The sequence below is a fragment of the Pseudonaja textilis genome, chromosome Z (genome assembly GCF_049901715.1).
Source record: "Pseudonaja textilis isolate UNSWEBS1 chromosome Z, rPseTex1.2, whole genome shotgun sequence".
Classification (NCBI taxonomy): Eukaryota; Metazoa; Chordata; class Lepidosauria; order Squamata; family Elapidae; genus Pseudonaja; species Pseudonaja textilis.
Window position 1 is genome coordinate 113,951,275 of NC_142008.1, and position 13,263 is coordinate 113,964,537.

The 13,263-nt window shown below is 42.1% G+C and overlaps 1 protein-coding gene across 1 annotated transcript; it reads right to left on the reverse strand.

The window, feature by feature from the left end:
* Positions 1-5,927: 5,927 nt before the first annotated feature.
* Positions 5,928-13,036, reverse strand: LOC113451899 (vomeronasal type-2 receptor 26-like). The gene is made up of 6 exons (XM_087917265.1): positions 13,014-13,036; positions 11,260-11,545; positions 8,595-9,449; positions 7,407-7,634; positions 6,917-7,043; positions 5,928-6,826 (listed from the first exon to the last, which is right to left on the reverse strand). The coding sequence occupies exons 1-6, from the start codon at positions 13,034-13,036 to the stop codon at positions 5,928-5,930; spliced, it is 2,418 nt and encodes an 805-aa protein (XP_087773391.1).
* Positions 13,037-13,263: the final 227 nt, after the last annotated feature.

Sequence of the window (13,263 nt, forward strand, 5' to 3'; positions counted from 1 at the left end):
TCTCTCATTCATTCCAGATCATTCCAGATCATGGAAATACTGTTCTGTAGAAAGAGATCATGATGAAAATTGGAAGTTAGCATCTATTGGGTCTTCTGAATTTATTTTGATTTGCAAGTATTATTTTTTGGCCAGAGATTTCATTGTTCTTTGCTACTGAGGAAAAGACAGAGGAGCAGCTGGAAAAAACTTTTGAATTTACCCATTTTTTGTTAGTGACCACTACACATAATGTACAAGACAATTCCCAATGTCTGATTGTTTCAGAAACAATTCGTAGTCCCTCCCTATTTGACTGAAAGGCTCCTTTATATTTAATCTCCACTTCCTTTTTACACATTCTAGTGTGCACATGATTTGAGGTGACTAGAAAAGACAAATTTATAATTTACATGAAATCTATATTTGCTGGAAGGCTATTACACAGAGAAAAATAGTAACCAATAAATTAAGAAGGAACAAATCTCATTGGTTAATAAAGAGAACTAATAACTCCTCCATATAGTCTCTCTATATCCACTACTCCCATACTGAAAGATGACAATAAAACTGTCACTATTATTTACACTTTATAAGGGCCTATTTATATTTGACTTTAAGAAGGAAAAAAAAAAACCTCAGAGCTATCCAAATCTCAAAGGACACAGTTTTTGTTATAGATCGGAAAGAAGGGGAGGCCACACCAGAGCATTCCAATAACACACTTTATTCAGGGGAATAAAGGGGGCTGTCGCGTCTGCTTCTAACCAGGCAGACCTACCAGTGAAAAGCAGCTGGCTCGACCTCGCAGCCGGCTTTTATAACCGGCTGTTGAAGGGAGCCAGCCAATGGGGGCTGCTGACGCCCCCGCGGAAGGAACGGACCTGATGGGAACTTGTGTCAGTCCCGGGACATAACACCCTTCCCCCAGATACGAACACGAATAGTCTTTAAGTAAACGGGTGGCCTGTGCGAGCGCCTGACCAGCGCAATTCTGGTGAGACACAAAGTGGCACAGAGTTCGGTGAGTCAGGAACGGGGCTTGCGGGAGCACAGGGTCGATCCGGAACTCGGTCTGGAGTCTGGGAATGACCACAGTCTTCAGGTTGGATTGTTGAACTGTCATCGTCACGTAACCTGGTAGTGTCATTGGACGGTAAGGCTGGCGACTCTGGTGGACGGTCCCGGTCTACCATCCGTTCCTCGGTTCGGCCGGGCGGAGGCAGGTCACTCTGGTGGTCCCAACTTGGATTCAGGAGCGGCGACTAGAGTGTCCCTGGAGTCCCTGGGCCAGAGTTGGCAAATTCGCTCTGGCGACTTCTTATCTGGTCCAGATGTCTCCGCCAGACGCGCCCGTCCTCCAGCTGGATGCGGTATGATCTCGGACCGGTGATGGCCACGATCCTTCCGGGTACACACAACAGATCGCCCGCGTAGTTCGGCAAACACTGTCCTGTAATACAAAACTCCTGACCCTACTGTTAGAACCAATTGGTGTGTCAGGGCAATAGTGGGGGTGCAGTCTATCTAACACCGTCCTCAAACGCCTGCCCATCAGTAGCTCGGCTGGAGACTTATTTGTGACAGTGCATGGGGTTGAGTGTTGGCTCAAAAGAAAACGAGAGAGTCTGGAGTGCCAGTCGCCTTGAGTGAATCTTGCCAACGCCTCTTTTGCTGTCCTAACGGCTCTCTCCGCCAACCCATTGCTAGCAGGGTGAAAGGGAGCCGTCAGGATATGTCGGATGCCCAGGTTGGTGACATACCGACTGAATTCTGTGGACGTAAATTGGGGCCCATTGTCTGAGACTATGGTGTCAGGCAGACCGTGTGTAACAAATAGGCGGGTCAGAGCCTGGGCAATTGCTCGGGTGGTGGTCATGGTAGGAGGCCACATCGATCCATTTTGAGAATGAATCGACGACCACCAGGAAAGTCTTGCCGTGGAAAGGCCCGGCCAAGTCAATGTGCAAACGTGACCACGGTGCGCTGGCACTTTCCCATTTGGTTGGGGTGGTGATTGGCGGTGCTGGCCTGGATTCCTGACAGGGATGGCAGGAGCTTACCCATTTTGCTATTTCGTCGTCCATGCCCGGCCACCAGACGTAACTCCGAGCCAACGCTTTCATCCGGACGATGCCGGAATGTCCCTCGTGCAGTGCCTTCAGGACGGGTGTGCGTAGTGGTTCTGGAATGACAACTCTGGTCCCCCATAACAGGAAGCCCTGCAAACTGGAAAGCTCTTGCTGGCGGGTTTTAAATGGTGAGAATTCAGTTGAGAGATCGCTGCCCGGCCACCCCCTCCGTACCCAGTCCAGAACCTGGGCGATAAGTTTGTCTTTTTTGGAGTGGAGAGCGATGTCGCCAGCGGTGACTGGGATGTCGAACTCACTGGCATCGAAAATGGCATGTACCGGGGCCGGGTCCTCCACGGGTGCTGGCAACAGGCAGCGGCTGAGGGCGTCGGCATGGCTAAGGTGTTTTCCTGGATGGTGAACTAGTTTGTACGAGTAAGCCACCAGGAATAAGGTCCACCTAGTCATCCTAGGTGACAAGACTTGCGGTGTCTGCTTTTCACCTGAGAGAAGCCCCAATAGTGGTTTGTGGTCTGTGACAAGTTCAAAATTGTGACCAAAAAGAAATTCATGGAATTTTTTGACCGCAGCTACGGCGGCTAGGGCCTCTTTGTCAATTTGGCTGTAGTTACATTCAGTTGCTGAAAAGGTTCTCAAAAAGAAGGCGATTGGGGCTTCAGAGCCGTTGGGCAGTCTGTGACTCAAGACAGCCCCGATCCCGAAAGGTGAGGCGTCTGCTGCTAAGACTAGAGGAAGGTGTTGGTCAAACTGTATTAGGACAGCGTCCGAGGTGAGCAGCGACTTAACTGCCTTAAAAGTGTAATCCTCTTTGGGTCCCCAATACCATGGAGTGTTTTTGTCTAGAAGTCTATGCAGCGGTTCTGCTACTGACGCTTGTGGGGTAGGAACGATGCATAGAAGTTTAGCAATCCCAGGAAAGCCTGTAACTCTGACTTGGAAGAAGGAGTGGGTGCCTCGTAAATGGCTTTGACTTTGATTCCACCGGGTGGATGCCCGAGGCGTCTATTTTATACCCAAGAAAGTCCACCTGCTTAGTGGCGATGGCACACTTCTCCCTTTTTAGTTTGAGGCCATGCTGCCTGAACCTATCCAATACCGCTCTGACTCTGAGGAGAAGCTGGGGTCTGTCCCTGGCTGATACCAAAATATCATCAAAATACAGAACCACGCCAGGGAGGCCTTGCAGTATCCGCTCCATTAATGACTGAAATATACCTGGGGCGACGCTAACGCCAAATTGGAGACGTTTGCATCGGAATGCCCCTCTGTGGGTGACACTGTTTGCAACCGCCATTTGGTTGTCTACAGGAAACTGTTGATAAGCCTGTGACATATCCAATTTGGCGAATATGGTTCCTGGTTCAAATGTGTGTAGTAAGTGTTGGATCACCGGAACTGGGTATCGCGCTAGTCTGCAGATAGCAGTTAATTGTGGTCTTGTAGTCAGAACACATTCTTATACTGCCATCTTTTTTAGGGGTGTGACAATTGGGGTCTCCCACTTAGCAAAACTGCGGGCTCGATCACCCTTGTTTGAGCAATTTGTCCAGTTCGCGTCCAGTTTAGAGCGCAGAGCAAATGGTACTCTGTGTGGCTTTAAATGGACGGGAACTGCTTGGGGGTCCACTGAAAAGGAGATGGGCGCACTCTTATAACAACCCAATTCATCGCTGAACACATCAGCATAGTCTGAAAATAGCTAGTCGATATCGAAGGTGAGACAGCATGAACTCCCGTTAAGCTAAGGCCGAGATAGGGGAACCAATCCAACCCCAAAAGGCTAGGGAGGGTACCATCTACCACCACTAAAGGCAGATGGCCTTTAAAGGATTTGAATTTAACAAGGAACTTGCCTGTTCCGAGTACTGGGATGTTCTTCCCTGGTAGTCCCTCAAGGTGAGACGACTCTTCTGGAGCTGGTTTCTGGACAGGTTGGGTCGTAGTTTCTGAGCGTGCTCCATGAGATGATCGAGAGTGCTGACCCGGTATCGACTTCCATAAGACAGGGTTTACCTTCTAAATGGATAGAAAGCGTGATTTTATTAGGTGTCAGAAAAGTGTGGTTAGCTTGGTAGCACGTGTAACAATTTTCTACTTGCCTGGGTGGCCCCGGAGGGGAGTAAAAGGATGCTGCCTTTGTGGAGCCACGGTGTTGCCTGGCAGGCCCTGGGCGATGTGGCCTTTTTTGTCGCAATTGTTGCAGGTGACGTTCCTGAACCTGCAAGTCGTTCTGGCATGGGAACCCCGCAGGCGAGGCACAACAGGATGTGTTTGGATGTGTTGCTGTTCCCAGGCCTAGTTCCTACCTGTGGCTGCTTGGATGGCTTGAGTCGATGAACTTCTAGGTGCTCGACGGGGTCTTCTTCACTCACCACCTCCTCTGAGTGGATGGTGACTGGACTGGATTTGGCTGCGCTCCCTTGTATTTCAGCGGCTGATTGGGTCGCTAGCTCTGCTGCCAAGGCTTCCTCGATCGCTTGAGTGAGGTTGAGGTCTTTTCTAGCCAGCAAACGCCTCTGCAATCTTAAGTTTTTGACTCCACAGACAAGTTGGTCAAGGAGCATGTCGTCTAGGTAATTTTTGAATTCGCAGTGGAGAGCTGCGGTTCTCAGGGCGGCCAAATACTGATTGATAGATTCCCCATCTGCTTGCTTCCTCATGCGAAAGGCAAACGCCTCGCGATCTGCGATGGTTTTGGGGAATAGTGGTTAGAGAGTGTCTCTAACAGCTCGGCCAGGGACGCCTTAACTCCCTGGGTGCAAATAGCGCTGTGGCGGTATCGAACACTGCGGCCCCGCAGTAACTCAGGAAGTACGATTTCTTCCTGTTCTCTGTAGCATCGGCCAGACCAATGGCATCAATGTAGTGATTGAAGCGTGTTTCTGTAAGAGTCCCACTTGTCTTCATCTGGCTTAAATGGCGGGAACGCCAGATTTGAATTCATATTGGGTTTTCAGTCTGTTGGTAGACTGACCAATCTCACTGGGAATACTATGGCCCTGATAAGCGTGGCAGCAGTAGCTTGCAGATCTGCCCCAGCTTAGTGTTTCAGCTCTTAGAGGTTCTCTCTGTGTTTCACGCTCTATGTGACTCTGTCGGCTATGGCTGTAGCCTGTAACTGACTTCCGCTTGAATTTCGCCTTCCCAAGGCGTAGGCGGCTATAGCTGTAGAAGGCCGTGCTGACAGCTATTCAAATCGCACGCCCAATGCGTTCTGGCGGCTGCGAGTACAGCGCCAAGCTTGCTAACAGCAGAATTCGAACACAGCAGTTGAATTCTGCACTCAGTGTCAGCGGCTGAGGCTCTCAGCATCCTGCTCTTCACGTAGCTTTCTTTTTTTTTACACGGAGTGGCTACACACTCCGCTTTCACTTCTGCAATCCACAACTGACCGAGCTCTCACGGCGCGGCTACGGTTCAGCGTTTGGTGTGTGATTTCAGCTCTTGCTATTGCTGCTGGTTGGCCAGATCCCATCCTCGTCGCCAATGTTATAGATCGGAAAGAAGGGGAGGCCACACCAGAGCATTCCAATAACACACTTTATTCAGGGGAATAAAGGGGGCTGTCGCGTCTGCTTCTAACCAGGCAGACCTACCAGCAAACAGCAGCTGGCTCGACCTCGCAGCCGGCTTTTATAACCGGCTGTCGAAGGGAGCCAGCCAATGGGGGCTGCTGACGCCCCCGCAGAAGGAACGGACCTGATGGGGAACTTGTGTCAGTCCCGGGGACATAACAGTTTTCATTTCAACATAGAAAGCCAATCCACTGCACATTGTTCTCTGGTTTAAATGTGCAAGTGAGGAATACCTCCAACATTTACATATAAAGGATATCAGGTAAATAGACAGGTTTCTCTAAAACTTTCTTTTTATGAGCTGATGTTTATTGTTCAGTTCCGGTCTTATCACAATAATAAAACACTTGGGAAAAAAGATACACATCAATAAGCCAGCACTGGAAGAAATCATAGAAAATATTTCCACAGCCAACACATATTTTCCCCTTGTGCTTAGATAGGTTGGAATAAAACACAGCCAAACACTGCAGAAGACCAACATGCTGAAGGTGATGAATTTGGCTTCATTGAAACTGTCAGGTAAATTCCTAGCCAGAAAAGCAGCAGAGAAGCTAACCAGAGCAAGAAAACCCATAAAGCCCAAAATACAGTAGAACATGACTGAGTCTTCATTGCACTCTATGATTACTTCTTCAGATATTGACTGTGTATCAAAATCTGGATATGGTGGGGATGTTATCAGCCACACAGAACAAAAACTTATTTGAACAAAGGAGCAGGATAGAATAATGAAACTGACTATTCTTCCCCCCACCCATTTCCTTAATCTGGAACCAGGTTTGGTGGCCATGAATGCTAGAACCACAACAAAGGTTTTGGCCAATACACAAGAAATTGCTATAGAAAAGATGAGGCCAAAAGCTGATTGTCGAAGAAGACATACAATCTTATCAGGTCTTCCAATAAATAGAAACACACAAAGGAAAGAGAGGAGGAGGGAAACTAAGAGAGTATAGGTGAGATTCCTGTTGTTGGCTTTGACAATGGGAGTGTCTTTATATTTCATGAAGATTGTGATGACCAAGGTTGTCATTAAAGAAAAACAAAGTGAAAGAACCATCAAACTGATCCCCAAGGGTTCTTCAAAGGACAAAAAGGTGATGCGCTTTGGAATGCACATACTTTTGTCAGGATTTGGATATTGATCCTCTGGACATGGAGAGCAGTTATCCATGTCTGAAAAAGAACACAATAGAGAAGATAAAGTCAGTTATACACAGGGCTGCACCCAGTGGCTTAGTCCTATTACATTTGAAAAGTTCCTACCTTTCTTCTTTGATATTTTCCCTTCTGGACACAGAAGGCAACCATAGCAACAAAATGACTCCCCTTCTTTCTTGACCTTGCTGTATCCTGCCTCACAGGGATCATTACACAAAGACAAAGGTTGTACCTATTCACAAATAAAGAATAATATTTTAAGATACAGATAGCAAAAGAAGTTCTTGGAGTGATTCTGTTACTGGGGAATCAGCAGATTAAGCAATACATTACCAACATTCCCATATAAACCAGATGGAAAACATGACTAGATGAGCTAATTTCACATTATTGAAGAGCTACTTTTTTCAGAAAATATGATTTCCCCACTTTTGTGTTGCAACCTGAAAAGTGTGAAAAATTCTAAATGATAGATAGATAGAAATGTATCTTGAAACAAAGATATATAGAAACATAGATAAATATAAAGATGATAGACAGACAAACAGACAGACAGATAAATGTAGGCAGACAAATATAGATTCATACAACTAACCTGATTAAAGCCTACTGGCCATGTGATAATATCCACAGAGATGCTGAAGAATTTGTCTGGAGCAGCTATAGGATCTATTGCTCCAACTTTGATTCTAAGAAAGGACTGATTGGGGAATGTGATCCAGTTGATAATATCAAATCCACCAATGATTTTCCCATTTTTATCAAAGGAAATTCTTTCTCCAATATTGTTATTGAATGAGATACTTCTCAGAAAGGAATGAAGCTACAATATAGGGAAGGAGGGAGGGAGGGAAGAAGGATGGATGGATAGATTTTTTTCTTTTTGGCTTTTATTCCAGTTTGTAGACCACAGCATCAAACAGATAATATAGCAATGTCACCAAAATAAAGGTAAAATACAATATTTCTTAAATAGAAGTAAAAGTTATAAAAATAGAAATACATAATGCAAAATTGTAAAACCAAATGTATATGAATCTAGTTTCAATACTATAAGTATTTAACAGATAACTATAGACAAATGCAAAAGGAACAATTGAATTTCAAAAGGGCAAAAATAGGAACATTATAGAGGGAACCTATTTTAGGGGTGATATTGCACCTGTAACATCCATAAAGCACAGATTGTTCCACTCTTAACAATCATTGTCAACAAGTCACCATTTAAACACTAAGTTGAAGTGTGACAAATAGTCAATTATATAATGATTGATTTATTCTTTGAAATTAACAGGCCTGGAAAAGGGAGAATTATAACAATTTATGTGTCTTTCTTGAGTAAGGGGATCACATTGTTATTATCAGTCCTTTTTCTCCCATTCAAGGTTTGGTTGAGAACAACCTAATCTAGAAACCTGCTGATATGAAGGTATTTTGAACAATCAAACAGATGTGGTTTACTGTTTATTTTATTTTTTAATCTGTGACTGAATCTTATGGTATGTTAGATTTCTAACAAATTGAGCATACAGTATTAATGTAAATGTAAACTCTCCATGCAAAGCATCTACAATAAAGGGCTGCTAAGCACATCAGTTGTAGGTAGTGGACATTTATAATTTTAATATGAGAATGTAAATGTTTGAATGGATTAATCCATTACTATATTTCAATTCTAGACCTAATGTTAACACCCTTGGAAAAATGGTTTGTTAGATTTTATGGACAGCTGTTGCAACTACAGATAGGGAAACATTTTGTGTTTATCTGCTTAAGATCTTACCTGCCACCACAACTTGTTATTCTGAAACTTTTCCTTTCTATCTTTTGCAATTCTTTTCCCCCTGGATTTGAATAAATACAATGATTGCAAAGCATGTGCCACAGCATAGACTGCATTGTAAATATTGTAGCTCTGGCCACCCATGTGTGTTTCAAACACAGATGTGGGAAGGGTCTCAAGCTTCTCCTGTCCAGTACATTTCTTCTCAGAGGTTTCAGTTTTTGAATATGAGAAGAAACAATTGAATGCCTGTTCCCAGAAATCTTTCTGGAAACGATCTTGAAGATTGTTGTTTGGAATAAAGTTCTGAAGAAATTCCTGGAAGTCTTGGACATCCTTTGAATGAACTGCAAAGGATAAAGCACCATGTAGGAAATGGATGCCCCAAGATTTTTGAAAGGAATTGGAAGTATAATCTGTCTGAGCTGTTGTAACCAAGATTTTTGTCTTCTTTGGTATATCCTCTACTTCTGACAATTGGAGGTATGTTCTTAAAAGTGATATAGATTCAATTTCACCATATAAAACTATGACATTGGCTGTGCTGTTCATGAGAACTTGATATATATGGACTCCTTCACTCACTTGATCATTAAAATCAATGTAAAAGTCTACCTTAGGGAACTTTTGTATGAAATCAAAGCAGATGCCATGCTTGGAAAATGTGGGGAGCACCTCCTGGACAAATTCCTCTCCCTTGCCATCATTCACAACAAGAACTCCAATCCAGATCCATCTAAAATATAGCAATAACTGGAGGAGACCCTTACGTTGGTGGGATTCATCTGGAAACATTTGTTGGAAGAAAGCCCCTTGAGTCTCTTTATCCATGACTGGGGCAGAGCCATAGGTCAACTAAAGGAAGCAAAAACAAAAGCAGAGTTAGCTATGAACCTCTGAAAATGCATTGAATATTTCTGCAGGTTTTTGAGTTTGTATACTGAAACATTGTCCAAATTATGTTCATTTCCCAATAGCTACCCTGGTTTCAGTCTTAGCAGTTAAAAAGTATTTTGGGGTTTGGGCATGTGTCCATGAGAACTATTATTGTGTGGCTGTTTTTTTAAGGAATGGAAAAGGACTATTTTAGAAAAGGAAAGAATAGGCTCAAAGCTTAATTCAGTTCTGCAATTGATGGATATTTAGCTAGAATAGAATAGAATAGAATAGAATAGAATAGAATAGAATAGAATAGAATAGAATAGAATAGAATAGAATAGAATACATTCATCAAGAATAATCAGAAAAAGGAGAATTGTATTGCTTTGGATTGAAATGAGGGCTCCTTGATGATCTCTGAGCTTGGATGTTTTCTTGTAGATGTTTCATTACCAAATTATGCTAGCACTGATGATGTTACTTAGTTTGAGTAATGAAACATCTGCAACAAAGCAATTATGCTCAGAGAGCACCAAGGAGCCCTCAATACTTTCAAACATTCCTGCTGGTTTTTGTGATTTATCATTATTCTGCTTATCCATTCAAGGAAAAATGAGCATCAAATAATTCCCTTTAATATTTTCTAATTAGTTTGGATATACTATTGTCCTACCCATGAAAGACCAAACAACCTAATTTCACTAGTTTTTCAGTACCACCAACCACAAAGAACCTTTGTATTTTACTTCCTCCTTCAGTCATGAATGCATACCTTAGCTTTTACCTTTCTTTGGAGTTTGAAATTAAATTATTTTCCCCAAGCTAAATATATGTAAGAAGCCAAATGCTTGGGTTAATAGCAAAAGTACAAAAAGTTTATATATATATATATATTTGTTTGTTTTCTGAGGTTCTCGCGGGTATTTGTATGTGGATCTTTGGTTGTTCGGGTTTTCTCCCGCGTAAGATTCAAAGTGTCTAGGCAACGTTTCGATGAAGTCTCATTCATCATCATCAGGCCTCTGTCTTTGGCTCTTGCTTTTCAGAGTGATGTGAGGTTGCAGCTGCTTTTTTTCCTTTCTAACTGTCAGTGGGGTGGGATTTGAATGGGTGGGGGCTTGGCTGTGTTCTGATTGGGTGGGGTGTCTTCTCATTGGTGGGGGGCCTGGCTGTGTTTTGATTGGTTGGGGTTGGCCGTGTTCTGATTGGCTGGATTTCTTGCTGCCCGGCTCCGATATATATGGATCTTGGTTGTTTGGGTTTTCTCCCGCGTAAGATTCAAAGTATCTAGGCAACGCGTTCCGATGAAGTCTCATTCATCATCATGAATGCTTCTCTCCGAGAAGCAGGAGCTGAAGACAGAGGCCTGATGATGATGAATGAGACTTCATCGAAACGTTGTTTCAGATACTTTGAATCTACGCTGGAGAAAACCCAACAACTCAAAGATCCACATACAAATACCACGAGAACCTCAGAAAACATATATATATATATATATATAAACTTTTTTGTACTTTTGCTATTAACCCAAGCATTTGGCTTCTCTAATGCCATGTCTTCATCTGTGTCCATTAATATTCACTGAATTACAACAAATAAATGCTTGTGTACCATCTGAATTCAATTTTTCAACATGAAGTATCAGTCACCTTTTAAGCTTTGGTTCTGAGTATCTATCAAAAAGTTGAATGTAGTCTGAACTGTTCTTTGTCATAAAAGCAAAACATTCTAGGCTTGTTCAGGAAGCATTATAGAAGTGTTATGTAACTTCCATACAACTTACCTGTGGAACTTTATAGATAAACAGAACAGTTGCCATATAGAGACAGATGTCAGGTCCTCCAATGACTGCAGCTAAAGAGTTTGGGACCCCACACTTGTAGTTAGGGATGAATCTGCCCTGGGTGAAGAGAAGCACCATTGAGGCAAGGTAAGTCCAACTTGGACTGAAATTGCTATTATAAAGGTGGAAACCTAGGGAGACATTGGGTAGGATCTGGGTATTTTCATTGATCTCTTTGATAGCAAATGCTAAGGCAAGGATGTGCTGATAATTCTGAAAGGATACTCTGTAACAAATGTCACATAATATATTAAGAAGAGACTGGTTTGGAATATGGGATCTGCAATCTTTCAGTACAATATTTTATTGAAGGTAATTTAATGCAATGTATTTACTCTTCTGCTAGGATTAAGGAAAATGCTTAGGAAAAAATGTAGTGCATATATACTACTCTGGAAACTGTGTTATTTTATTTAAAAAGAGCAAAACAAGGCAAACAAGGCAATGGTTAGATGTGGGAAGCATTATTTTGTCATAAATGGGAAAAGCCTAGTAGCAAACAACAGATACTGTACCTAGGAATTCAACCACCTAGGAATCAATATCACGTAAAGTACCAATTTATAAACCAACACCTGAAATACTGCATCCAGAGTTTGGTCACCACATTACAAAAAAGATGTTGAAGATTTGGAAAAAGTGCAGAGTCTAACAACTAAGGCCTTGAGACAAAAACATATAACAATGGTTGCAGGGACTAGGTATGGCCAGTTTAGAGAAAAGAAAGACTAGGAGTGACATGATAGCAGTATTCCAGTATCTGAGGGGCTGCCACAAAGAAGAGGGGTCAATTTATTTTCCAAAGCAGCAGAACAACATGGAAACTAATCCAGGAGAGAAGCAACCTGGAATAAAGAAAAACTTCCTAACAGTGAGAACAATTAACCAATTAACCACTGGATTATCATTATAGTCAAATGAAAGTAGCTGTATTTTGTTACTAGTAAAATCAATTGGAAAATGGTAATAACTTCTCATATAGGTTGCCCAGATTTTATTGGTAATTATATTTTCATAAATTATTTTGGATTCTCATTCTATATTTAGAAATAATTTGAGATGACTAGTATTAAGGGAACTTTAGCTTTTTTTGATTGATTAATTAAATTTTTATGCTATCTCACTAAGGGACTGTGATTGTTTTGCAAGTAAAACATTTTTATCCACCTCAGGTGGAAGCTGAACATTGAATAGTTTGAATATACATCAAGATATTCTTTTATAAAAGGAATGGTTCAGCTCTTCTTTTTTTATTATGACTTTCAAGAAAATATTTTGAGAAAATTTGTGAATGAACAGCAAGACATGGGGCTTGGTTATTATTAAAAATGTACTTACATAAGTCCATCTTGAAGTTCCTGAGATGGATGATGGATAAAAGAAATGGAATTGGAAAATGTTGAAAATACAGAAATAATACCAGCAATGTTAATATCTCCAAGGTGTTGATATGTGTGACGAATAGGAAGTGGATCATCAAAGTCACATTGAAGGCTATGATCCTTGCACATCACCTGAGGCACTATTATTAACAATAACTCAATGAATACTAACATCTTCCATGAATGCCTTCTTTCTGTATACAAATGCCTCTGTCTGAAACAAGATCTTTGAAGTAGATCAGACTGACCTCTCTTCCTGAGATATTTTTCAGATAAAACTAGAGACTGCAGCATATTATCAAAACAACTCACAAAGCATTGGGGCTCTCAGCCATGGATTGGAATAGCATGGGGACAATAATGGAGTCCCATAGGATTTGGAAGAGACAAACAAGTTAATTTATTAAGGATAGCGAGACAGTCACATATGTGTATATCTTCAAAACATATGAGGGCCTCCAGAGGCAGGAACACATGAGCCACAAGAAAAAAATAAATTCAATTCAATTGAAAAATGAACAAATATTTTTTGGGGGAAATACAAATAAAAAAGTACAATAAC